At 42.6% G+C, this 26277-nt stretch overlaps 2 protein-coding genes across 17 annotated transcripts in view; one reads left to right on the top strand and one right to left on the bottom strand.

Moving 5' to 3' along the window:
- Positions 1-4002: 4002 nt before the first annotated feature.
- SELENOP (selenoprotein P) lies at positions 4003-15261 on the top strand. 3 transcript variants are annotated; one of them, XR_008315977.1, is made up of 6 exons: positions 4003-4341; positions 6894-7109; positions 9860-10072; positions 11228-11345; positions 13193-13878; positions 14015-15261. XR_008315977.1 is itself a non-coding variant. In XM_053295290.1 (5 exons), the coding sequence occupies exons 2-5, from the start codon at positions 6907-6909 to the stop codon at positions 13478-13480; spliced, it is 822 nt and encodes a 273-aa protein (XP_053151265.1). In that variant the 5' UTR covers positions 4003-4341; positions 6894-6906; the 3' UTR covers positions 13481-15261. The 3 variants fall into 3 exon arrangements, 2 of the variants coding, with proteins under 2 accessions (XP_053151265.1, XP_053151266.1); XM_053295290.1 differs by having other exon boundaries at positions 13193-15261; XM_053295291.1 differs by lacking the exon at positions 4003-4341 and adding an exon at positions 4483-4503 and having other exon boundaries at positions 13193-15261.
- The window catches only part of CCDC152 (coiled-coil domain containing 152), a 24850-nt gene continuing 13773 nt past the window's right edge, over positions 15201-26277 (bottom strand). For 7 of the 14 annotated variants that reach the window (XM_053295297.1, XM_053295296.1, XM_053295293.1 and 4 more), the window contains exons 4-9: positions 22935-23003; positions 21824-21918; positions 19045-19147; positions 17475-17602; positions 16607-16699; positions 15201-15419 (exon numbers count right to left, since the gene is read on the bottom strand). In XM_053295297.1, the coding sequence (XP_053151272.1) occupies positions 15297-15419; positions 16607-16699; positions 17475-17602; positions 19045-19147; positions 21824-21918; positions 22935-23003 (611 nt within the window). In that variant the 3' untranslated portion in view covers positions 15201-15296. Of the gene's footprint in view, positions 15420-16606; positions 16700-17474; positions 17603-19044; positions 19148-21823; positions 21919-22934; positions 23004-23474; positions 23581-26277 lie in introns of all 14 variants that reach the window. The other 7 variants (XM_053295302.1, XM_053295304.1, XM_053295301.1 and 4 more) reach the window with 3 other exon arrangements.

The following is a 26277-nucleotide window of genomic DNA, read 5'->3' as shown; positions in this document are numbered from 1 at the left end:
GCAAGCATGAATTGTCCATTTTGCTAAACAGGATCCAGCCTGGTTTATATTTGGATGGGTGACTACATGTGAGTGCTGTAAGATATTCCCCTTAGGGGATCGGGTCGTAGCTCAGTTTAAAAGCATGAATGCAGAAGCTACGAGATTCACTCCCTGGCATCTCCAAGTAGGGCCAACAGAGAGACTCCTGCCAGAAGCCTTGGAGAGCCACTGCCAGTCAGGGCTGGCAATACTGAGCTAGATGGACCAATGGTCTGACTCGGTCAGTGTAAGGCCGCTTCCTATCTCTACCATTTTTCTCTCATATGTTGGCAACATGCTACACTTTGGAAATACATACTTAACAAATAAATCATTAACAAGGCTTTGCTCGTAGGGTGTTTGGGGCAAATGTGTTTTAATGTCACCTTAAATGAACTGCTACAAACATAACAGAATAGCCCTACTGGATGGACTGAAGGCACATCTAATCCAGCATTCTGTTTCCCATGCTAGCCAACCAAATTCTTACAGGATATGAAGGCAGACCCTTTCTTCCATAGTAGTTCATCTGAAACTGGTATACTGCCTCTGAACCTGGAGGCAGCATGAAGCCATCATGATGAGCAGCCATCGATAGACTTGTCTCATCCTCCGCGGCCTACAGGAAGCCCCCTGAAGGATCTAGAGGTATTTTAATTTTTTTTTTTAATCGCGACCCCCCCACCGGACCGGGTGGCAGTGGGGGGTTTGATATGGGCTGGACTGAGCTTTCGACTCAACTCGAACCGAACCGGGCCAGCTGGTTCCGTGCACACCTCTATCTGTTGACCTATCGATCTATCTAAACTGCTTTGGGGACTTTTGTTGAAAAGCAGTATATAAATATCCATTGTAGTGTAGTTGTGTAGTGAGTTCCTTCTGCGGTCAGCAGGACTGAGGAGAGGAGGGGGAACTGACTGCTTGTGCTCCCTTCTTGACTGAATGACAGCCTCGGCAGCCAATAGCAGGTGGAGTTGGCTGCCGAGGCTGTCCTTCAGTCAAGAAGGGACTGAAGTTGCCAAACAATGAGACTGCGGTGCCACATCCAGACGTAACTCTGGCACTACTAAACCGGAGGTACAGGCAGTGAAACTCACTATAAACTGAAGGTACAAATCAGAGTCTGGGGAGAGAAACAATGGGTCCTTTTTTAGTCAGAACTGTGGATGCACAGTGCACACATTCTGACCTACACAAATTTTAACCAGAAGCCCCTTCAACTCCAGTTTCATGTTACGTATGAATGTGGACTATTGTTGCAGTCACAGCTGTGGTTACTTCTGCAAACTGTGAGTAAGCTCCTCTTATGCTCTTGTGGCCCTGAACTGTGAAGCATGCTGTAAATGTTTGATGGAAATATCTTGCCAAGCTGGCTATCCTTAAGATCAGCAAATTCGGTTCAGTGAGCTTTGTTGAATCATTAAGAGCGAAAAACAAGAGTGGAAAATAATTAGGAAGTAATTCGAGCAAGCAGATCTGGTCAGACATGATCAAAGCCAGCAAATCACGAATAATTTTGCCTGGAAGGCTAACAGTAGGACTTTCCAGAAAGATTGGCTAAGATTCAAAGGACTATGCTACTAGATCTGTATGCCCAGTGCACTCCCCGTGCCAACTAATTTGTCTTTTCTGGGGTTCTGCTATTCATAGAGAAAATGCAATAAATCTATCTATCTGTGACTAACATGATGAGCAGCTTACCATATCCACAATGGTCTGCCTTAGGGCTACAGCAGATTTCAAAGGCAGCCTTGATGCTGTTTTGAAGTAGCAATTGTTGAAGATGCATTTCCAGAGGTTTGCTTTGTTTGTGACAATGGGAAAACCTGTAGAAAAACAGATCCTGCAATTGCTGTTTCTAGGCATTGGACCACTTTTGCAATCCACAGCAGCTCCAGGGCGAACTATTACAAAGCAGTAGGCTGTGCATGATGTCAATCTTCAATCTATAATAATAATAATAAATACACTTGCAACAAATATTCAGGCCACTGGAGCTCACTTAAACCACCTCTTTGGATCCCAGCCATAGTCCTTAGAAATCTATTAGAACAGGCAGAAAAAGACAAAAGAGTCAAAGCAGGTTCCAGTAATTTCAGTAATTTAACAATCTACTAATCCTGTTAAACTCTTGTTCCCAAAGTGGATACATGCTGTAAGTGCAATTATTGCCATTTTGTCAGCATTCTGGCTTTTAATTTCCATCATCAGAAATCACCATCAGCCAATTACAAAAAGCAGCTTTACTGGGAACAGCCTATATTCTGCGACGATATCTATAACAACAGCAACAACATTGACAATAAAATTCAGCCATCCCAGGTCCTTGGGAAGGATTCGATGTCTGGATAAAACAAACCAGTCAATAATACCTCTCTGACTGTGTAAATAAATAATAATATCGTCTAGATTTACATCGAAGACCCTGCGAGCTATTGGGGAGCAATCCATACACAACCTGAGTTTTTCATTGTGCATTGGAGCTTAGCCCGATTTATATCTGGGGTAAAAAAATTCACTTTTTGTGTTGGTTCTTTGGGCAAATTTGAAAGCCCCATAACTCACAGTAAACCTGTGGTGAAGTCTGCTGTCTGGGAAAGCTCCTGGTTATTCCAGCCTTGATTTCCCCCTGTCCCTTTTTCACATCCCATGCCAAAGTTTAGATTGCAGACTTCTTGGGGTAGGGACCTATTCTCTTAAACTTCATAAAGTGCCATGCATTAATGACTATAATATAAACAAATTGGGACCAGAGGGATGGACGCAGGGTTGCCAGTCTTTCAGGATTTGGCCTGGAGTCTCCAAGAATAGATATCAATCTCCAGAAGCATTTTCAGACAGCAGGCTTTACCAGGAGTCACTGCAAGGCTTGACTGAGTTTGGTTGCAAAAGAAAAAACTGATGCAAAAAGTGGATTTTAAAACGCTGGATATAAACTGGGCAATAGAAACCCTGAATCATGTGTCAATTGTTCCCCTATAGCTTGCAGGGACTTTGGGGTAAATATGGCCAATATCTGAATGCACACCTCCATTCTGGAGGACATGTGAACTAAAAGCCCTGTGTGAAAAAGCTGGAAGCTTTTCACATGGTTTAATTCACATCAGGGGCATAGCTAGGGGAAAGAGGGCCTGTGTTCATCCTTCTCTCTGGTGGTCCCCCAGAGTGAGGGAGATAATGAAGAAAATAGGGAGGAGTGGATCTGGAGGGCCCTCAGGAGCTGCGGCCCGTGTTCTTTGAACCCTTTCGCTCAATTATAGCTACGCCCGATTCACATCTCCTCTGGAATGGAGGGGTTGCGTTCACATATCGGCTAGGTTTACCCTGAAGTTCCTGTGAGTTATCGGGGAGTAGTTCACACACACATAGGGTTTTTCACTGCGCCTAAAGGGTGTAGCCCGATTTATATCTGGAGTAAAAAAATCCACTATTTGCATTGTTTTTTCGGGAGAACATCAAGTTCACAGTAAAGCCTCCCCAGTGTAAACTCGCGGTAAAACCTTCTGTGCGTGAAAGTCTCTGGTACTAATGAAAACTTGTAAGTTTATAAAAGCAGTCCTGGATATTTTAATGGTTTGGTATTGTGAGCAATACTGGGGAAAACGTGGCGAACAAAAATATCTTCAGGAATAGCTTCAATCCGAGCATGCAAGGAAGGAAGATGAGCCTCTATAACGGATTCTTCTACCTAAGAAGTGGTAGAAACTGCTCAGGCCTCCTCCCAGCTTTGAACCTTGGGGTCTATAGTGCCAATCGGTTTCAAAGTAGGCTGATGTCATTGCAGATCAGCTGTTTGAGAAGGGAAATTTGCTGTGGCACCAATCCCAGGGCACGGTACGCGTGCAGCAGAGGCCAAGAAGACAAGGAGGAGATAAAAGAACTGGTAACAAAATCTGCGAACACAGCAATCCTCCCCTTCTCAAACTGTGAACAATTAAGATTCGATTCTCTGTGCATTGAGACCCGTCCCACTCTTGACTCTACCATTTGCGAGGAGGGACTGGGGGTGGTAGGAAACCGAACCCCGCCCAAGTCTCCGTTGTTGGAAAATATCCTTTCCCACGACGGCAAGAGAAGCTCGCGCTATTTTCAAGAAGTTCACAAAAACCCGCGTTTGGATTGGTTTAGCTCAAGGGCTCTGCCCCGCTCGCAAGGACCTTGCGAAAGAGTCCCCTGAACTTTGAACCACCTTTGCACGCGGCGATAAACAACAGGCGCAGTATAAATAGCAGCGGACTGCCGCTCTTGCTGTTTTTTAGTTGTTTTTTCCTTGGACGGGACAGAGCTGTTAAGTCGAGCCAAGCGAAGGGCGGAGCCCGGGTGAGTCCTCTGATTTCTTGTGAAGTTTGTTTTCTGAGCTGAGGTGTGCAAATTGCTGCAAAGACTGCTAAGAGGGATCCTATAATTTCACTTGGAGGTTTGCAAATACAGATATACCAGCCGGGGAAGACGAGAGAGGCTTTGAGCTTTCCCCGCTCCCTGGTGTGTAGTTTCTCTTAGAGGAAGTATCCATGCTGTCCCCACTTCAGTGTGTTGATCCGTGGAATAATGGAGAAGTGATTGATGGTTCTGTGTTTTGCATCCATGCATGCAAAGGAGACTCTTCTCCAAGAGTATGCGCAGCGCGATCCTGTGCTCGGGAATCCTAAACTCGCAAATAACTCCCATTGATTTCCTCCGTAGGAAGCATGTGTATTGCAGCTGTAGCCTACTCAGCCTTAAGTTGCAGTCTGTTCCACCCCCCTTTGATTTTAGAAGGGCTCTTGAGCTGGTCTAGAAAAGCTTTGGGCCTGATCCGGCATCCTTGTTGCTTATTGCTCGGAGCTGGATTCGGCTAGTTTGATGCATGTCTTTGTTGCATATATTATGTACATGCAATATGTCGTGTGTGGGGGCAGACCTCTGCGTTTGGCTGCCCGCGGAGGCAGCTCATAACAGTTCGCGGGCTTAGGAGTTGCGAGGCAATGGGTGTCATTTTCCCAGTTTGCAAGCATATACATACATGCATGCATGCATGAGGATTTCTAGAAATTAAGATAAGATTGACGCCGTAACTGATTTTGGCTTCTGTTTAGAGTTGCCGGGGTGGGGAAGCAGTGAGAAGACTAGCATTAAAAATGGAATTCTGTTTCAAACCTAGGGAATTGTTTATGCTTTGCATGTATTTATATTCCAGGTTTTCTTTCATACTCTAGTACCTCTTTTTAACTCGTGGGAATGGAATTGCACATTAGCCCTATTCACCTGTTATGCTCAACACTCCTATAATGAGTATACAGTATACACAGGTACAGATACTATGACATCTGTATATCAGACGTTCCCAAAGATATAAACAATCAAACAAATAAAATGACTCCTTGCCCCCAAAGGGCTCACAATCTAAAAAAGAGACACCAGTAACAGCCACTGGAGGGGATGTTGTGTTGGGAATGGATAGGGCCAGTTGTTCTCCCCCTGCTAAATATAGAGAATCATCACTTTAAAAAGCTGCTTCTTTGCCCAAGGACTTAGTTAGCAGGGACTTTCACACACAGCACAGCAGGCTTTACCTCAAGTTTACTGGAAGGCTTTACTGCAAACTTGAAGTTGTCCCAAAAAACCAACGCAAATAGTGGATTTTTTAACCCTGGATATAAACCAGGCTACACTCTAAAGCACTGTAAAAATCCCAAATTGTGTGTGTACTGCTCCCCGATAATTCGCAGGGACTTCTGGGTAAATCTGGCTGATATGTGCACACACCCTCTCCATTCTGGAGGAGTTGTGTAAGTTGGCTTTAAAAGCCCTGTGTGAACACAGCCTGTACACAGGCACAGTTATTAACTTGTTATGTTGAACACAGGTACAACAATCATCTTCCAATATGTGCCGTGCATTTGAAAGACCTGTACCCACTTTTTAAAAGGTGCAGACATCTGTAAACTTGTGTGACAGAATGTCTGAATAAAGCTCTTTGCTTAGTGCTACTGAGTTGGTGGGACAGTTGTGAAAGAAAGCAAGAACAAAGTCACTGATGACTTTCTGGTGACTGTAATGACAAGAAAAGTGGAAATCTGTTCCAAAATGGTATAAAATGCATTACTGAAAGAATGAGATATTTACAAACAGGACCTTTTGAACACTTGGAATTCTTAAGATGCTCTCTTGGTAGGGTTGCCATATTCTGGCTTTCCAAATCCGGGTGCCTAATCTGCATATTGTGTAAATTGGCTTGAAAATAGTTTTTGAGCAGAATAGTGGCTGCACATTTTGCTCCATAACTCTGCTTCTACAAGGGCTATTGCTTAGCTTTAAAAAATAAATAAATAATGAAATCTGAAATCTGGGTGAATCTGGCTAGGCTAAGCAATCTGGGTGAGATGTTTAAAATCTGGGTGAAACCTGGAATTTCGGTGGGCAATGCAACTCTACCTCTTAGGAAGTTTAAATGCGAAGTAGTTGGGGTTTTGTCAGCTTAAGTGGTGCAGTGGGGAAATGCTTGACTAACAAGCAGAAGGTTGCCAGTTCAAATCTCCACTGGTACTATATCGGGCAGCAGTGATATACCAAGATGCTGAAAAGGCATCATCTCATACTGCATGGGAGGAGGCAATGGTAAACCTCTCCTGTATCCTACCAAAGAAAACCACAGGGCTCTGGGGGCGCCGGGAGTCGGCACACTTTACCTTTAGTTGGGGTTTTGGCACAACTTGAATGCTTACTAAGAAATCCAGGAATTGCCCTGAAAAACAGAACAGAGCAAAGTTCTTGGAGTTTGTTTGCAGTGCTGTTCGAGATGAGTTGTCCACAGGTATTTTGGATAACAGCCTGTAAAGTTCACCACCCAGCTTCTCAGCATGCACTTTTAACTTGTTTTCTTTGTTTTGCAGCTGAAACCCAGCCATGTGGGTTGGGCTGGGAATCGCCTTGGCGCTCTCTCTCCTTCCAGGAGGAGGGGCAGAGAGCCAGGGCCCAAGCACCCGCTGTAAAGAACCTCCAGAATGGCATATCGGGGAGCAAAATCCTATGCTGGATTCCAGAGGATCTGTGACAGTCGTTGCTCTCCTCCAAGCTAGCTGATACTTGTGCTTGTTGCAGGCTTCCAGGTAAGGACCAAACTCATTTTTGTTGGGTTTTTACATTTTACCTATTTTCATACCACCCTTCGTCACAAGATACCAGAGCAATAATAAAAACAATAAGATTAGAAAAATGCAGCCAAATAAACAGGACAGCTGTAAAACAGCAATACAATAACAGCATTGGCAGCGAAAAACAATAAGAAAGCAGCAGCATCTAAAAGACTAAAAAAAGTTTGTCAGCAGCTAAAGCCCTTTGGGTTTTCATGCTGGAGAACAGATCAAGTTTTGTTTTCTAAAATGAGAGACATTTGACTTGGGCTGGTTGGAAGAAATACTTCAGGTTTCTGGAGCTCTTCGTGACTCCCAGAATGGGTTCATATTACTGTTGCAAAGATATTTTTGGCTTGAAAACTGATATTGCTGGTTTCCCTGCTTGCATTCTATACATCTGTGCATTACAAAATGTCTCCTCTCATAAGCTTAAGTCTTTGTTTTATTTTAAATCCACATCTTGATTCCTGAAAAACTAGAGAGAGCCCATGATACAGGATGGCACATGTTTCTTTTGGGTGTCTTGTAGGATTCTGTCGACAAACCTTGGTTTTAGTCCAAGTCAGTAGTCATTATTTTTTCTGCTTTGATAACTTTTTCATTGAAAAGGGGTGTGTGTATGTATACACACACTCTTAAATATATATATATATATTTAAAAGTCCTATAATGACTTTCCCATGTGCTTGTTCTGTTGTTGGATTGTGTGGAAGATTGCCCAGTTCTCCCAGCACTATGTATTGTATCTGGGGAAATCAAGTGCAGCTGCCCAACTGTATTGGGAGAATGTGACAGGCTAGATCACCTTGTATCCTGCAAATCAGGATTGCACCCCAGCCCCAATGAAGACAGGACGCGCTTAGTTGGAGTGAAATAGGGCCACTTTATTAATGTACAATGGAATAAGACTTGCAACGAGGTACCTAACTAACCAGAGTGTGGGTACTCCTCCCATTTGGGACCACCTCCTAAGGAGGGCCATCCCCACACCAGGGTGAAGGGCCGGGTACTGATTCAGTCAGGCGGCAGGTCCTGACTTCCTCTCACCGCAGGGCTTTACCCTGTTGCGGGGTGGGGTGGGGGGCAACCCAACCCGCCCCCAACTCAAGCCGCCAAAACTCTGAGCTGGTGAGTCGAGCCACCCACCGAGCGGGGGCCCTTCCCAATCCTCCAGGCTGCACAAACCGTGAAGGGCTGGTTCTTGGCCTCCACTCACCCCAAATGGCCCTCCAGCCAAACACAATGAATCTATCTACCTACCCAACACCGGCACTCTCCTACCAAGTGACCAGTTACCTTCAGTGCCTACCTATGATGACCCAAGATCCAAAGGACACAGTGAGAAGTAGGCGAAAAAGAGACCGCACCTAGTGCCAATCTGGTGCAACCCCAAAAATTCCTACTTGGCCCCCCGCAGGCAACTGGCTATCCCTCACTGAGTACAGGGCAGGTGGGTTGGTGTTAAGCAGCAGAGCAACTGAGGAATGGAAGCGGCTGGGACCCAACTAGCCCACGTCCTTCCTTCATTGACCGATCCCAGCCATGTGGAGGGGAAGGCAAGATGGCGGCCTGTGCCTGCCTCATGTGATGGGGCACCACCCCGCCCCCCATACCATTGTACTGGCCCGGAGGCAGGGACTGGCATCGCAGCCCCAGGCCCAATGAAGACAGAACATGCTTAGTTGGAGTGAAATAGGGCCACTTTATTGTACAATGGAATAAGATTTGCAGTGAGGTACCGAACTAACCAGAGTGCGGGTACTCCTCCCATGTGGGATCGCCTCCTAAGGAGGGTCGTCCACACACCAGGGACAACTTGAGTCTGCCTTTCTTTTCCCTTTGTGTATTACAGTTGCTGTTGATGATCATGCACAAGTTCCCAGGTTGTGGGTGGATGGAAACTACATATTCCCACTTGCTTTTTTCCCAAGTTGCTCGGAAATATCTGTGTTTTAAAAATGTGGGGGAAATTATCTTCTGCTGTTGCAGTTTCCCATCCTGTAGCTTGCAGAGTAGTTGTAGGAAGAGAAGGAAATGGCGAGCATAGCCTGCACATGCACAGCATATCTCTTTTCTTCTTTAAAAAAGGGTGCATCACCCCAAATGTGCAAGCACTGGTATTGTGCTTTTAAAAAGAGAGAGAAGGCCAAAGGTTTTTTAAAAAAACACATCTAGAAGAGCCTTTATAATAACAAGTACCTTTACTTGTAATCTAAACTCATTAGACCAGTGGTTCCCAACCTGGGGGCCTACAGATTTAAAAAAAAAATCATATTTGTACACTGTCCCAAACTTGCATCTACAATTGATTGTAGATGATGGGAGTTGCAGTTCAGCAACCACTGGAGGTCCCAGGTTTGGAACTGTTGCACTGGACAACTGGCTAATGTGCCAAAGACCTGTTTTAAGAGAAGTCTCTTAAATTATTTCAGTAGTCGGGAAGGACCAAGTTAGTTGCATATAGATAGCACTGAAATCTTTCCAAGCAAGAATGTTGGAGAACCTGCTCAAAGATTCTGTTCACTGACCAAAGCTAAGAACAAAATCAATGCAAGCGATCTGCAGGATTTTAGGTTTGGGCATGTATGTGGCTTGGGAACCAAACATAAAAAACCAAACATAAAAAGGAAGATGAGACACTACTGGTATGTTGCAAACTAAGTGTAAAGAGAAGATGGTTTGCATAAAATACTCAATTTTTATTTTTTATATTTCTCTATTAGACTGGGAGACCTGCAGCAGAAGCTGGAAAGCAATGGGTTGATCAATATCTCCATTGTGGTGGTCAATCACCAAGGAGGCCATTCCCAGCGGAAGTATCACCTTTTGAGAGAGAAGGTTTCGGAGAACATTCCTGTATACCAGCAGGACACGAAACAGCCTGATGTCTGGACTACTCTGAAGGGAAACAAGGATGACTTCTTGATTTACGACAGGTTTGTCTATAAAGGAAACTAGGAAAGTTCAAATCAATCCCTTATATCGGGGCTTCTCAAACTTGAGTCCCCAGATATAGTTAGACTACAACTCCAATCATTCCTTGCCTTTGGCTGGGATAATGACTTGCGTATTGGGCGGTATACAGTGGGCCCTCTAATTTTTTTCATCTCTGGGCGGAATGAGTTTTGTTCTGGGTGGCAGTATCAAGGCACGCACGTGCATTCTGAATGGGGCCTTCCTAATTCAACCTGAGCGGGATCTAAAATTAACTGAGCAGACATCAGAAAACTTGTGAGAGCGTGCACATGTGCATGCCTTAGAGGGAAAAGTGGCGGTATACAAATATGTTAAATAAATAAATAATGATGGGAGATGTACTCCAGAACCACCTGGGGACCCAAGTTTGAGAAGCCCCCGCCTTACATAGATCTTAAGGCACTTGAAGCATTTCATCCTACAGGGCGTTATCTGTTTTGGACTATATGTTACCCTGCTGTTCTTAATGTCCATCAACATTCAGGTTATCTAATCATGGGAAGACCATGGCCCAGTTCTTCACTGTGAAGAACTAGGCATTGTACCTAGAATTGTACCACTTCAGCTTCTGGTGGAGACTTGCATAATTGAATGTCCCTCTACACATTAAAATGTGTGCACATAGAAAGCTAGTTGCTAATCTAGTCTAGCCTTCTCCCTGACATGCAGCCGTGTGATCCCCACCTCCCAACCGATATTTGGAGGTGGTACTGCCCAGACATAATTTTAAAATTAGGATTATGACTCTGTTGCTTCCAAGAATTTAAAGAGCTCTTTATATTCTGCCTGGCATAGGAAGAAAGTGGATTCCTGGAGTTCAGCATCACCATAAGTGGAGGGAGGAAGTGGTCAGATTTGCTAAAACCGCCCTGAGCCATTTTGGAAGGGCGGTATATAAATCAAATAAATAAATAAATAAATAAATATTAAAACAGCCAGTGCAGATGCCTCTTTCTATTGGTGCTGCAATTATGAATTGCTCCCAATAAATTCTGGAGATCATAACAAAACATTGAACATCTTAGGACAGAATAAATCTGTTCGTCAGTTTAACAAAGCTGTGCAGTTAATATATTTTGCACTGATATTAAAACCAGGCTAATTGTTTTATTTAGGTGTGGCCGTCTAGTGTATCACCTTGGTTTGCCTTACTCTTTTCTGAGTTTCCCATATGTGGAAGAAGCCATTAAGATCACATACTGTGAATCTACATGTGGAAATTGCTCTTATCTGGTATGTTCTACTCTTTCTTTTTATATTGCTGTCTGTCATACACTTTTAATTGCAGAGGAAGAAGTCTGATTAAGTAAAATTAAAAGGAATTAATTCAGCTTATTTTCTGAACATGTTTGCCAGCTCTGAATAATTTTAAAGCATGTTAGTAAAGCAATTGTATGGAGATTTCAGATTGATTAGCTTCCATTCAGACTAGGTTGCTAAACATTTCCCAAGAAAAGTATTGGGAGATGTGTAATTCTGATCACAGCTTTGTACTGCGTGTCATGCATACAATCATATATTTTGCTATTAAGAATTTTTAGACCCTATAAAGTTATGATGTGCAGCACAAGAAACTGCTACTACTTAATTCTCTTGCAGTGCACTCAGTGGGAATCCAAAGTGTTGAACTGTACCCTAAATTTGTAGGTACTGACATTCCATTTTCAAAAGCCCAGATGACCACATCCCTGGAACTTTCCCAGCCCATGTTTGTTTAAATAGTGCATTCAAATTTAGGGGCTTGGGACTTGAGGCCTGTTCCAGGCTTCAGAGGCCCCTCAGCAAATTGCCCTCCATTGGTCCTCTTTTCACCCCTTTTAAGGTTGTGATGGTGCCTACCTTGGTGAATGGGAAGGCAGAGAGAAGGCAACAGTTAAACAGCTCTCAAGAGTGTTTCTCCACCATCACTGCAAAGGCTGTGGGCACAGGGGTGGTCTTGGGGATTGGCAGTGGGCTCTTTGGCAGTGGGAAGATTCTAGGAAGATTGGAAGATTGGCAGTGGGAAGATTCTAGGCCCGTCCTGCTCAACTTGGGCCTTCCTGCAGATGTTGGCCTACAACTCCCATAATCCCTAGCTATGGGCCACTGTGGCTGGGGATTATGGGTGTTGTAGTCCAAAAACAGTGGGGGGTGGTGGTGGTGGAGGGCAAACAATGTTCCCTCTAAGAGGGATTCCCAGATGTTGTTGACTACAACTCCCATAACACCCAAGCAAAGGCTATTGCAGCTGGGGATGCTGGGAGTTGTAAGCTGAAACATGTCTAATCTTTTCTCAGATAAGATTTCCATGGTGATATATGTTATGTGATTTTCAGAAATTAGGTGGGGAGGAGGAAAGAGGAGGTTATATGCTTTTGTGTCTCTCAAGAACATTGCATAGATCTGAAGGTTTGTCACTTGCGTAGTAGAGATATTTACATATGCAGTTATGTATCCTGGAGAACTATTAAGTGCTTAACTATGTTCGCTTGTTTTTTTAACCTGACTGAAGTTTTTATTTTTAAGGCAGCATAGAAAATGTCTAGGAATTGGCTAAGATTTTAGCCCTCTGCTGTTTGTATGGAGGGCCAACATGTGAAGGGGGCAGATGTTAATTTGTTTTAGCTCTTTACTGGTTTAGTGGTTTGTTTTAATTGTAAACCGCCCTGAGCCGTTTTGGAAGGACGGCATACAAATCAAATAAATAAATAAATAACAATAATAAATAATGAGATCGTATTGGCTGGCTAGGTCCACTGTGCCAGTGCATTCATGGCCATGCCCCAGGGTGTGCTTGCCACTGACCTGCAGAGAGCACTGCCAGAGACATGAGGAGGGTTCTTTCCTGTGAGATCAGGGTTTTACAGCATGTGGAGGAACCCTTCCTATGGTTGGTGCTGCCCTCTGCAGAGGAGTGAATATGTGGAGTTGTGTGGGTATGTGCAGCAAATATGTTAGTGAAGGGGATGTGGCTAGCCATCTCACTTCCACTGGCTCCTTCATGCATTAGCCTTCCACAGAAATATAGTATCAATCAATACAGTTCATTTCTTTAAAACGGACAACTGTTGCATTTATTATATGGACTTCGTTCCTTCCAGACACCAGAGGTTGAAGAAATATGCAAGAACATAACAAAGACACCCGCTGAAGAGCCAACAGAAGTGGAACCAATGGAGGCAGCACCTCTTACCACCACCACACACTTGCCCCCCCATGAGTATCATGGCCGCAGGCATCATCACCGGGAGGGGGGGCACAGACATCGGTCCCCGCAGAACAGTCAGCGACAGAACAGGATTGTGGCGCATAACCGAGAGGGTCAGGATGTTGCAGATGCTGCCCCACAAGTAGTTGTGGAGGCTGCCCCACAAGGGAAGAGGCTTTGACGGAAAGGAAATGCTGCCTGAAAACAGCCGTTGAGCTGAAACTGGCAGCTGTCGACAGGAGGCACTTCAGTTGGTAGCTGATGCTGACACTGTCGACACCTGTTGTTTGAAGATCTGCGGAGCGTAGCTTCCTGACACTGCCGCGGAGAGCTCCCGTCTTCCTGCCGGTGACAGGGGCAGCTCTTGGCAGAGAACATCACTGAGTCTTGTCAGTGACGTCTGCCAGCAGCTGCTTGACTGTCGCAAGCAGCAAGTGAGCTTGAAACATCTGATGCCTGACAGTGAGCAGGGAGGGCAGAGAACTGAGCCTGAAGAACAGTCTAAACATCTTAAATGCTAGGGAAGATCCTTTCACTTAGAATGCATTCTGTATTAACGCGGTCATGGGTGTCATCACAGTTGCCTAATTCAGCGAAGGCCAACCTGAGGCTCTGTAGCTGCTGTTGGACAACAACTCCCATCATTCTTCGCTACAATAAATTGTGGCTGAGAACAATGGACGTTGTAGTCCTAACCACTGCTGGAGAGCCTCAGGTTGGCCCTCCCTGGCATAACTGGTAATATTTAACCAAGACCCCCAAAAGGAGTTAACAAAAAATGATGATCTTCCTGAAATGTACCATTATGTGAACATCCTAAAGAAAGTAATCTATGTCACTCCATCCACAAACCAGTTAAGTCAAAGTACTTGGCTTTTGGATTTATTTGTTCAGTTGAAGTCAAGTGCTGCAGTTTAACTGGTTTGGGATTGAGCTGCCAGAGTCAGCTGATGTTGGGTTTTTTTTTTTAAGGGAAAGTTTCTTATAATGGTACAACGTGTTTTTCAGTGCCAGTTCAAAGTGTTTGTAGTATTTGGTTAGCTTATCTTTCTGGTTCTCTTCTACCATTCTGTTTGCATTCGTGACGACAGAAGCAGAAACTATAACCTAGGGGCTTCTGTTCAATATATCGCAACCAAGAACAGGAGAGGACAAGAAAAGATGTGTTAACTAGCTTTAAATGTTTTCAGAAGACCAAGAAAAAAGATAAAAATGTGAGTCATCAACCTATTCAAGTCTTAAGAGCCACTTAATGATCAAAGTGTATTCTAGAAGTTTGTGCACATTGAAATATGAACAGTATTCCAAAGGAATTTGCCAGAATCCCTAACTCCAAAGAAAGGGATTTTGTACATGCACATTTAACAATAAGATCCTATAGTAAAATTAGGATAGGCCCTTGATACCTTTTTAAAATAAGCTTTCTGTATTTCTGAAATTGCTAACTCAAGGATCACAGCCATTGGGAATTGGGAGTGAGGTTGGGAATGGGGCAAGCATAAGCAAATCTCATTAAAGGGTCTAAAACGCCTCTGTTGATTACATGTCATCCTATTGTAGTCAGCCTTGTTTCCTACTGACTTGTGGCTTGTCATTGCTAGGACTGCCTTTGACCACCTTTTTCTAGCTGATTAATGAAACTTGTATGATGTCTCTTATTATGTAGCTAAATAGCATGCCTCATTGTGTACATTTTGACTTTTCTGAAATGAACTGAATTTTGTGCTGAAGGATTTCGAGATGACAGTGTTCAACACATACAATCTACGTGGAATGTATTTGCCATAATTATTGATGGTTTAATAGGGAAACAAACCCTCCTACAAACCTGAATTCTTTTATGGTGAACATTAGCAAGCATGAAATAGTTTGGTATATGACTGAAAAGTATGTGTGTGGAACACTTGACAAGGGATTTTTTAATAAACAAGAAAAGTCTGGCTATCCATTGCCTTATCACAACACTTTTCACAGCTTGTGTTGTTTTCAAGTAATGATCAAAACTGGCGCCACCTGAGACGGGAATCTTGACCTTTGCTGAGCTTCTGTTCTAAATCTCTGATGGTGTTGCGGAGAACCTCAATTTCCTTGTTCTTCTCTTCTTGAAGGTGCTGAAGCTTCTACAGAAATACAAGCAAATATTGTGCTGCCCATTAAAACTCAGACCTGATTCAGTGTTATATACAACAGAAAATTCACGTTTTATTATGTGCAATCACTGAAATAGCTTAGTGATCCCAATTGAAGAAGATGATGGAATGTGTTTAATTGCAAGCCCATTTATTATATTTTCATACTGCCGCTTCTGGTAATCTTGGGCGGTTTACAATGATACAATGCTTACTGAAATAAATTGTAGCTTACATATGCAGTGGAACCGGTTTGGATGAACACAACACCCGCTCCCAAAGTGCCAGACATTGATTTTGAGATGCACACTAGGCTTCCAAGACAAAAATAAATGATTTTTCCTGTCACAGTTTTACTTTTTTCCAAGCACCAATTGAAGCATACTGCTCTTTGTTAAAGAAGAGAAGTAAAAAAAGTTGTAGCCTTTATATTAGCCAACCTGGGGATTAGTTTTAGGTGTTGTATCAAGCACAGAATCAATAGAAGCTGAAAACTGATAAAGTAATTGTGCCATTGAGTCGATGTCAACTCCTGGTGACCACAGAGCCCTGTGGTTCTCTTTGGTAGAATACAGGAGGGGTTTACCATTGCCATCTCCTGTGCAGTATGAGATGATGCCTTTCAGCATCTTCCTATATCGCTGCTGCCCAATATAGGTGTTTCCCACAGTCTGGGAAACACACCAGCGGGGATTTGTACCGGCAAACTTGCTTGGAGGGTGTTTACACCCCAAGAAATAAAGTCATCTTCATGTCTTGGAAGATCATCCCCCCACCCCCGTGTTGAGGACAGCAAAACATAACCACTAGGAATATCCATTATCTTTTATCCCAAAAGCCTAGCATGCAGCTTGAAACCAGGGGCTCTTGTACTGTGCTGTTAGCTACTGGCTGAAGTGACAGGTGCACCTAGTACCAGAAGCCCTGTAACCTCCACTGGCAGGGCTTGCAAAGGTAGAGAGGCTCTGCCGTTACTAAGGAGTGTGTCCTCACGGATTATGGCTCTGTTAGAGTAAACATCATGGGAGTTTCTATTGCAAGAGTAGATTTTGGACTTTTCTAAAGGAGCAGGACCACTACCCACAATTATTGCAGTCTTTAATGTGCACCCCCCCCCCCAATATTTATAGTCCCAAACGAGCACTTCATATGTTTTGGACATGTGGGAAAATACATACCCGTCTGTAGATACTTTGATGCAGTGGCAATGCAGTGGGAGCTGGATAGGGTTTGGGTGCTTTGTTCTGAATTCTTACCAGTTTTTCATTGAACTGGAAAAAAATGCTTGAATGTTGATATTTATTAACAATTAGGGAGAAACCCCCCCCCCTCTGTACAAATACTACTAAAGTAAAGTGTGCCCTCAAGTTGATTTTGACTCCTGGTGCCCACAGAGCCCTGTGGTTTTCTTTGGTAGAATACAGGAGGGATTTACCTCCCACGCAGTACGAGAGGATGCCTTTCAGCATCTTCCTATATAACTTCTGCCCAATATAGTACCAGCAGGAATTCATACCGGCAACCTTCTGCTTGTTAGTCAAGCATTGAAAGCTACAGGGCCAAAAATGGCTTAATGTGGCTGGATCATGACATGTCCTTTGGTTTTGCAGATTATAATTGAAGAAATTCTGGAAGGGAAAAGGGTGTGGTCACATTCAACCCAAATGACAATGCAAAGGGTCAAATATTTAAGTTCTCTAAGTGAGAGACAATGTGGTGTAGTAGTTAAGAGTGTTGAAGTAATAGTAGGGAGACCCTGGTTCAAATCCCTATTCAGCCATGAAGCTCAGTAGGTAAGCCTGGCCACTCGCAATGTCTTCCGGCCCAACCTATCTCTCAGGGTGGCCTCAAAAGAAAGTGCCTCAGAATTATTTCTGAAATGGCAGCATTGGTTTTCTTTCTCTGCCAGGAGAATAAACAGCTTTGCAAGGAATTTGTTGCAAAAAAGCTGCTCATCAGTGCAACTCAGAGCCTATGGATTGTGCAATCTCCCATTTTGTTGACAAAGTTCCTCTGAACTATAACGGTTTTATTTCTAGTGCATACCTCTATTTGCAATTTTATGATCTCATTCTGCTTTTCCTTTTCTTGATCTCTCAGTTGTCTAGTTAATTCCAAAATCTCCAGATCTTTCTTCTCTATAAGTTGTTTGTGTTCCTCCTCCATGGTTTCAACTAACAAATGCAACAGTTCATTGTATTAATAAAGTGATGAACAGCTATAAAGTTAAAACAGTTCAAATATGTTCAAGAAAGACATGCTTAATAACAGACATAGTTTTTAATGTGAAAAAGTCCCTGTCCTCAATTTTTCAGTTTGTAGACACTATGAGAACTTGACCAGCACAGGGATTCTCGCTCCCCAGATGTTGTTAAACCACAACTCTTATTATTCCCACACCCTCAGTGGCCAAAGGCCTTTGTGGTTGGGGATCATGGGAGTCATAGTATCAGAACTTCTCAGAGAAGGGTTGAGAACCTCTGGCATTAGCACATTTCTCAAATCAATACATATCAAAAACATTTTGTCCAAAGTTAACTGGAAGTTGTCCATAGCCACTGTATATATTTCAAGCAGTCTAACCAGAGTTACTCTAGGAGAAGGAACATTGGAGAAGTGAATCTGCATACCTCGATGTCCTTTCTGTGATTGCGAAAGGCAAAAATGCTGTTAGGATTTCCTGTAGAGCCATGCTGAAGCAGCTTTCATAATTGCCTAAATTCCGCTCCCCCCCACCCCCCGCAAGACCAACTCTGATACTGGAAATGAGCCAGGCCAAAAGAAAAGTGCCTGGGCTGGGGCCACAGTTTGAAGAGTGGTGAGGGTTCAGCTCCCACCATTAATGCATCCCCTTTGACACCAGAATTAGAGTAGTCTTGCTTTTCTTTATATGAATCAGGCAGGAATGCTAATCAACAAGACTGCTGCTGTAGGGTTGCCATATTCAAGCTTCCCAAATCCGGGCGGCCTAATTTGCGTATTATGCAAATTATGTGGAAACTAATCTATCTATCTATCTATCTATCTATCTATCTATCTATCTATCTATCTATCTATCTATCTATCTATCTGACAGATTTGTATACATTCCCCTCCTCTGCCCTCCCATGTGAGCAGATCCAGAGTAAAATACAAGCAATCCGGGCAGCGCATTTGAAATCTGTGTAAATCCGGGGGGGATTTAGTGCTGGGTGGATTAGCCAAAATCTGGAGGCTACCCTAAATTCCGGGGGACACGACAACCCTATGCTACTGTCACATCTATCTTGACCCCAGTAGCTTATTGCACAATTCGAAAGTCCTTCTGAAGGCAACGTACTGAGTGCAAACTCTCATAAGAACAGCCCTGCTGGATCAGGCCCAAGGCCCATCTAGTCCAGCATCCTGTTTCACACAGTGGCCCACCAGGTGGCCCACTCTCCCCATGTCCTTCCTGCTAAGATTTTACACACACACACACACACACACACACACACACACACACACGTACTTGAGCTGCCTGTCTTGATGAAGGCAAACCAAGTGATTACAGCTTAAGTGATATCAGCTAAAGACTTGTTTTGGATGTGAACAACTTCAGGATCTCTTAGATTTAATGTGCATGTATTATGCTTACTTTTCTTGTTCATGTCACAGTAAATCTTTCTTTGTTCAAGCTTGTGTTCCTTCCCCTTGCTTTCAATTTCTCTCATCAGCCTGTCAATCTGATTCTTATATTCCTGCAAATGTATTCAAATGACTTTCAAACAATAGGCTTTACAGTTTATCCATCCATTTGGAGAATGAGTTATCACAAAGTTTCTTCAATCCCTGTTTACATTTTACTGAGCCTTTAAAAAATATCACTCATCCATTCAAAATTAACTTTGAAGGTCATTAATTCATTGGGAGGGTTTGGGTCACAGAATACAGCCCCAAATCTTTGGCTATAGAACAAAAACAATCTGTTCTCACTTGCAAACCAGCTTAGCTGGTGTACGTGGATTGGCCAATTCACAGCATGGAACTTAAATGCTGAGAATGCACGCTGAGTGAATTTGTGCAGATGTTCATTTACTAGCACACTGCTCATTCCATTCATTGGGGGTCTTGCAATAGCACTGAAACTGGTTGAATTGCCAGCTGGACATGTGGTGAAAGCAATGGCAGGATCACTTCAGCATACGACAAGCCCTGCACGATTCCACTCAAGTCACGTTTTCTGTGTGTCTTACTCCAGTTGTCAACAGGACTCAGTTACTGAACTTGTTGGTGATATACAATTGTCAACAAATTCCTTCAAAGTGAAACCGGAGGGATGGGTCAAAAAAGAGGGGTTAAAATATATAAAGCTGCCTTATATCGAGCTAGGCCATTGGTACATATCTATCTATCTATCTATCTATCTATCTATCTATCTATCTATCTATCTATCTATCTATCTATCTATCTATCCATCCATCCCTAGGTGGTGTACATAAGTTAAAATACAGGATAAAATGATTAAAACAATTTTATGATATAAAACCAGAAAAAAATAATTAAAAACCTGAGAAAACAGGTGCATCTTAAGGGTCTTTTAAAAAACAGCCAGAGATGGAGAAACTCTGGTTTTCACAGAGAGTGCATTCCAGAGCCCTGGTGCAGCCACAAAGAAGGCCTGGTCCCGAGTAGCCACCAAATGAGTTGATGGTAGCCGTAACCAGACCTCCACAGATGATCTTTATAGGCAGGAGGGTTCATGACAAAGGAGGCACTCTCTTAAATAGCCTGGACCCAAGCTGTTCAGGGCTTTATAAGTAATAACCAGCACTTTGAATTTCACTTGGAAACATATTGTTAGCCAGTGCAGTTCTTTTAAGATTTTTAAGTTATATGGCCTCTTTGTGTTGTCCCGGACACCAGTCTGGCTGCTGCACTCTGCACCAGCTGTAGTTTCTGGACTATGTACAAAGGCAGCCCCACGTAGAGTATATTACAGTCATCAAGCCTGGAGGTTACCAGAACATGTACCACTGTTTCAAGGTAATTCTCCTCCAGAAATGGGCATAGTTGATGTATCAGCCGAAGCTAATAAAAAGCACCTGTGGCTGTTGTCTAAGCAGAGTTTTGGATCCAGGTGCACTCCCAAGCTACATACTTGCTCTTTCTGAGGGTCCAGAATATTCCCATCCAAAATAGGCAGATCTAAACCATCTCTTGAGTTCTGATCCCACACAGTCATCTTATTTGGATTAAATAATTCAAATAATTCCCTCCATTTTATTTGGATTAAATTGCAGCTTGTTATCCCTCATCCAGCCCATTACCACCTCCAGGCAGGCATTTAGGGAAGTTATGCCATTACCTGATGAAGTTGATATGGAGAAAAAGATTTGGGTGTTATCGGCATATTGACAACACCCTGCACAAAATCTCCTGCTGATCTCTCCCAGGGTTTTCATGTAGATGTTAAAAAGCGTTGGAGACAGCATGGAGCCTTGTGGAACCCACTCCTTACATTATTTCCCACTTTTCAGAGCAACAGTCTCCAAGCGACATCATCTGTAATCTGCCAGAGTGGTAGGAATGGAATCACTGTAAAACAGTGCCACCCAATCCTAACTCCCTCTGGCAACCTAGAAGGATAGCATGGTTGATGGTATCGGAAGCTGCTAAGAGATCCAAAAAGATCAACAGAATAACACTCTTTCTGTCAATACCCAATGGGGATAATCCACCAGACCAGGCCAACCAAGGCAGTTTCAACCCCATAGCCCACCCAAAAGCCAGTTTGAAATGGGTCTAGATCAGGCCTGCTCAACTTAGGCCCCACAGCTGTTTTTGGACTGCAACTCCCATAATCCCCAGCCACAGTGGCCAATAGCCAGGGATTATGGGAGTTGTAGGCCAACATCTGCAGGAGGGCCTAAGTTGAGCAGCCCTGGTCTAGATAGTCTTTTCACTTTTACCTGGAGATGCTTGGGATTGAGCTGGGACCTTTTATATGCAAAGCATGAACTATGACCGTTCCCTCCAAATAGTGAAGCATTTTCTACACTTCTTATCTATTCTTGCTGTACAGACACCTACATTGTTTGAAAGGGTTGTTAACAATTGCTATACTAGTTTAATGTCATGAACGATACAGAATATACATTGCAGAAGCTCAACTCTGGCTTATTGGATAGAGTCAAAGGGACAACTGTTTTTTGTGTGGTGCTTCCATCAGAGAACTTTAAAGCATCACCCCCCTATTTGAACCAAACCAACTCTGTCTATATTCAAGCCACTCATGATGAAACAGTGATGGTAGGGATAAGAATTATCCAAATGAGAAATTATCAAAGCACAGCCTCTCTTCAGAAAAGTTTGTACAAAATTAATTTCCCATAGACACACATTTAAGGTTCCAAACACAGTGTGCATGTTCTCACCTGTTCATGGGTCTTTAATGTCTTCTCAGAAATATGGACAGTGTTCTTCAGCCTCTCATTTTCATCTTTGTAGAGGGAAATATTGCAAAAAGCACCTGTGAGATAAATTTCCTAACTATTCTGTACTGAGCAAAATATGGACTGAATAATCTTCCCCAAGTTCTTGAACTGTTGCTACAGAAAATCTGAATGGGGCATTTAAATTTTTTTTTTAAAAGGGTCTGGGGAGGAATGTCAGAAATGCTAAGAGGTCCTTAGCATGATAGCATCTCCCAGCCCTTCACACTTACTGTGGCACTAGACTCTCTCCCCCTATCCAAGTTGGACTTGCTTCTCCCAGCTCTCTGAACCAGCAAAATATTGATATTGCTACAGGGAACAGATGTAGCACAAACAGAGTCTTGCAGCTGAAGTGGCATCCTATGCCAGGCACACACAATTAAGCTGTGCCTCTCTGTCTATTAACATCTTTGCAAACTTCCTTAGTACAGCTCGTACAATTGACAGAAATGAAATTCCCTCCATAGCAGTTAGGGCCAAACAAAATATGATATGGAAGAGCTCCTGAAGTTCTCCCAAAGATGTTTCGTTTTTACTAAAAGACAGGTGTGTGTGTAAGCAAGGGCTGTGAATTTGATCAGAGCAGCAGTGTAGTGGAAGAAAAGGAGTTTAATCCATTTCTCATCTGCTGCTGTTTTTCTGATCAAAGTAATGGGCAGGAAAATAGTTTGGAGAGGGCAATTTTGATCAGAAAAAGCCCACCGGGAAAGTGAACATCTATCCATGCTTCTGTTCTGAGCAAATCCACATCTCTGTGTGACTGCATTTTAACACTACTACTACTACTACTACTACTACTACTTTCCTACTACTAATAATAAAATCAGAAGACCAATCACAAGTCTTCTGTGTCATATCTAATTTGTTCCTTAGCATGCCATTCTAAAGGCTGTGGTCTATCCAGTCCTCTATTAATCTTTTCCTCACTCCAAAAATATCTTTCTTAGGGGTCCTGCTTCACATTCTGTGTTCTGAATGACATAGGAGCAGCCCTTTATGAATAAGTAATAATCTACCAACAACTGGGCTAAACATATGTCCATTTTATTACCTCTCAGATGACACAGGTTTTCTATCGTTTGTTGAAGACCCTTAATCATATTCTGGAGGGTAGCACATTCTTTTAAAAAGAAAGAATAGAAGCAAGTATATTAATTATTTAAGATAACAATTATTACATTTATTGCACAATTCTAACATAAGAAAGTAGTAGTCATGTAACAAATCATGTTATGTACTTCTACATTTTGCATCTTCAAAGCAATTTATTATTATTTTTGCTGTTTTAAAAGTTGGCCTGTTTAAGAATCAATAAGAACATTTGTATTTAACAAGTCATATTTCAAAGTGCTTGTAATTTCAAGTAGTAAACACAAGATGGACCTCTTGTATCCCTGCATTTTCCAGGCTGCTTAAACAAAGAAAGATTGTGTTTTGACTCCTAGCAGTCACATTCCATGTGATTGTCTTGGTAGAATACAGGAGGAGTTTACCAGTGCCTCCTCCCGCGCAGTATGAGATGATGCCTTTAAGCACCTCCCTATATCTCTGCTGCCCAATACAGGTGACGTGACTACAAATATATATTTACCAGGCACAGTCTGTGAAGCACGCTGGCAGGAATTTGAACAAACATCCTCTTGCACTTTAGGCAAGCTGCTTCCCCGGTGCGCCACCGCAGCTGATGCGAAGGTCTTCTTACATTATCAAAATGCAAAACAGGTCTTTATATAGGGTTAACAGCATGATCCATCAGTGCTATGTGCACAATGAGGATCTTCCAAAGACATGATACAACTGCCCTCTCCTTCCTACTCCCTATTGGCCATATGGCAATATGTCCTTCAGTTCCTGTGAATGGTCTGTGCCACCCATGAAAATGGTCCTGTCTCCTAGTGACTCTCAATCTGAATCCCTTCTCATTTGCATTTGCTATAATGTTCAAACTGTATTCAAGGGCATTTGCCAATAAAGCTTATTAAAATAACTGCTCTTGGAAATTATCAGTACATTTTGCTTCATCAATTCGGTTTTTATAAGGAACATAAGAAGTCCTCTTTGTTAACAATGAGCCCCAAGGAAATGGAACTCTAACATTTTCAGAATTGATCTTGCACTATTAATTAATGCTGCTTACTCACATCATTTTACTTGTCCTGAAGCAGGGCTTCAATGTTTAGTTGAACAGAATAATTGCTAAAAAACATTTTTATTTATTAAAACGGTGAACTTGATTACATCAACCAGCAAGCTTTCCCCCCTTCAGAACCATTATTTTATTCACAAGTAAATTCAGCAGGTTTAATACATTAGTTAAGATACATACAATTATACCTATAGATATATACAAGTTAACATACATACACCCTGAAAACTGAGCAAAGAGGCACATTTTTAAAGTGGGGATTCTCTTTATTTAGCAGGGGGAGAGCAACTGGCCCTATCCATCCCCAGCACAGCATCCCTCCAGTGGCTGTTGCTGGTGTCTATCTAATGTTTCATTTTTAGATTGTGAGCCCTTTGGGGACAGGGAGCCATTTTATTTATTATTTATATCTATGTAAATCACTTTGGGAACATTTTGTTGAAAAGCAGAATATAAATATTCGTCGTATTCGTAGCTGTAATTAATAATCTAAGATTTCATAAATCAGGTAATAGCACTGGCTGACATACAGAGTAAGGATGCACCAGTGCAGTGACAGAGCAGCCGAACAGAACTTCCCATCAAACTGCCCTGGGGAGGTGGCAGTTTTTTATTTGCAGGAAGTGCTCTGTGCGGCCACCCAAAACTATTGTTCCAAGGATTGTGCAACCCCCAGGGACATATTTTTGGGTGGCACAGAAGGCTTCCTGAGGAAGGGGAAATTTCATCAAACATTGTCACTCCCCCCTCCCCTGCACCTGAGCCAACTATTAGGTGGCTCATGTACTTCACTTTAAAAGATGACCATAGGAAGCTGCTGTCAGCTCAGTCAGACCATTGGTTCATCTCGCTCAGGATTGTCTACACTTACTGACAGCAGCTACAGGTGAAACTCGGAAAATTAGAATATCGTGCAAAAGTCCATTAATTTCAGTAATGCAAATTAAAAGGTGAAACCGATATATGAGACAGACGCATTACATGCAAAGCGAGAGAAGTCAAGCCTTAATTTGTTATAATTGTGATGAAAATTAGAATATTACATGGAACCAAGAAGACAAGGATTGAAGAATAGAACAATATCGGACCTCTGAAAAGTATAAGCATGCATATGTATTCAGTACTTGGTTTGGGCCCCTTTTGCAGCAATTACTGCCTCAATGCGGCGTGGCATGGATGCTATCAGCCTGTGGCACTGATGAGGTATTATGGAAGACCAGGATGCTTCATTAGCGGCCTTCAGCAATTCTGCATTGTTTGGTCTCATGTCTCTCATCCTTCTCTTGGCAATGCCCCATAGATTCTCTATGGGGTCAGGTCAGGCGAGTTTGCTGGCCAGTCAAGCACAGTACACTGTATACTTTTCAGAGGTCCGATATTGTTCTATTCTTCAATCCTTGTTTTCTTGGTTCCATGTAATATTCTAATTTTCTGAGATTGTGGATTTGGGGTTTTCATGAGCTGTATGCCATGATCATCACAATTATAACAAATTAAGGCTTGACTTATCTCGCTTTGCATGTAATGCGTCTGTCTCATATATCAGTTTCACCTTTTAATTTGCATTACTGAAATTAATGGACTTTTGCATGATATTCTAATTTTCCGAGTTTCACCTGTATACAGGGGTTTGGAGGCAGGGATCTTTTCTAGCCCTACCTGGAAATGCCAGGACTATACTGGGACTTCCTGAATTAACTGCATAACTAGTCAGAATCAGTCTGTGATTTTATATCACCCCCATTCTTTGCAGCTACAGCCTCTGCATTAGCAGGAGTTGGAACAGATGGCCGAATACTTCCTTTTCCTTTTTCAGAAAACTATGATTTATAGATATCTTTTCTCATCTGCTTTGGCCATTAAAGTATGCTTTATAGGCTGCAAATCACAGGTTATGTCCCTCCTTCAGTCTCAGCAGATCTGCAAACTGACAGATCACTATGATCAAACACACTGAATCAACATTGATTCTATAAAGATAGAATCCAGGCACAGATTTTAACTGAAAAATTTAATCAGAATTAGGTCTGATTATTCAGCTAAAATGCTTCATGCTCTCGGTACCAAATGCATTGTGAAATGAATACTGGGGGTTCAAGAGAACTCATTACTCTTATTAGGCTTCTTATTGTTACCCATGAATCTAAGCATTTCATATTGATCTATATGTATTGATCCTAGGGTATATAGTTAATGGAGAACTGAGCTCTTGCTACACCATTTTGATGGTAGCTGAAGAGAGCAAGAG

The sequence above is a fragment of the Hemicordylus capensis genome, chromosome 2 (genome assembly GCF_027244095.1).
Source record: "Hemicordylus capensis ecotype Gifberg chromosome 2, rHemCap1.1.pri, whole genome shotgun sequence".
Taxonomy (NCBI): Eukaryota; Metazoa; Chordata; class Lepidosauria; order Squamata; family Cordylidae; genus Hemicordylus; species Hemicordylus capensis.
The sequence above is the reverse complement of the archived record's forward strand: the minus strand, read 5'-3'. Positions and strand labels throughout refer to the sequence as shown.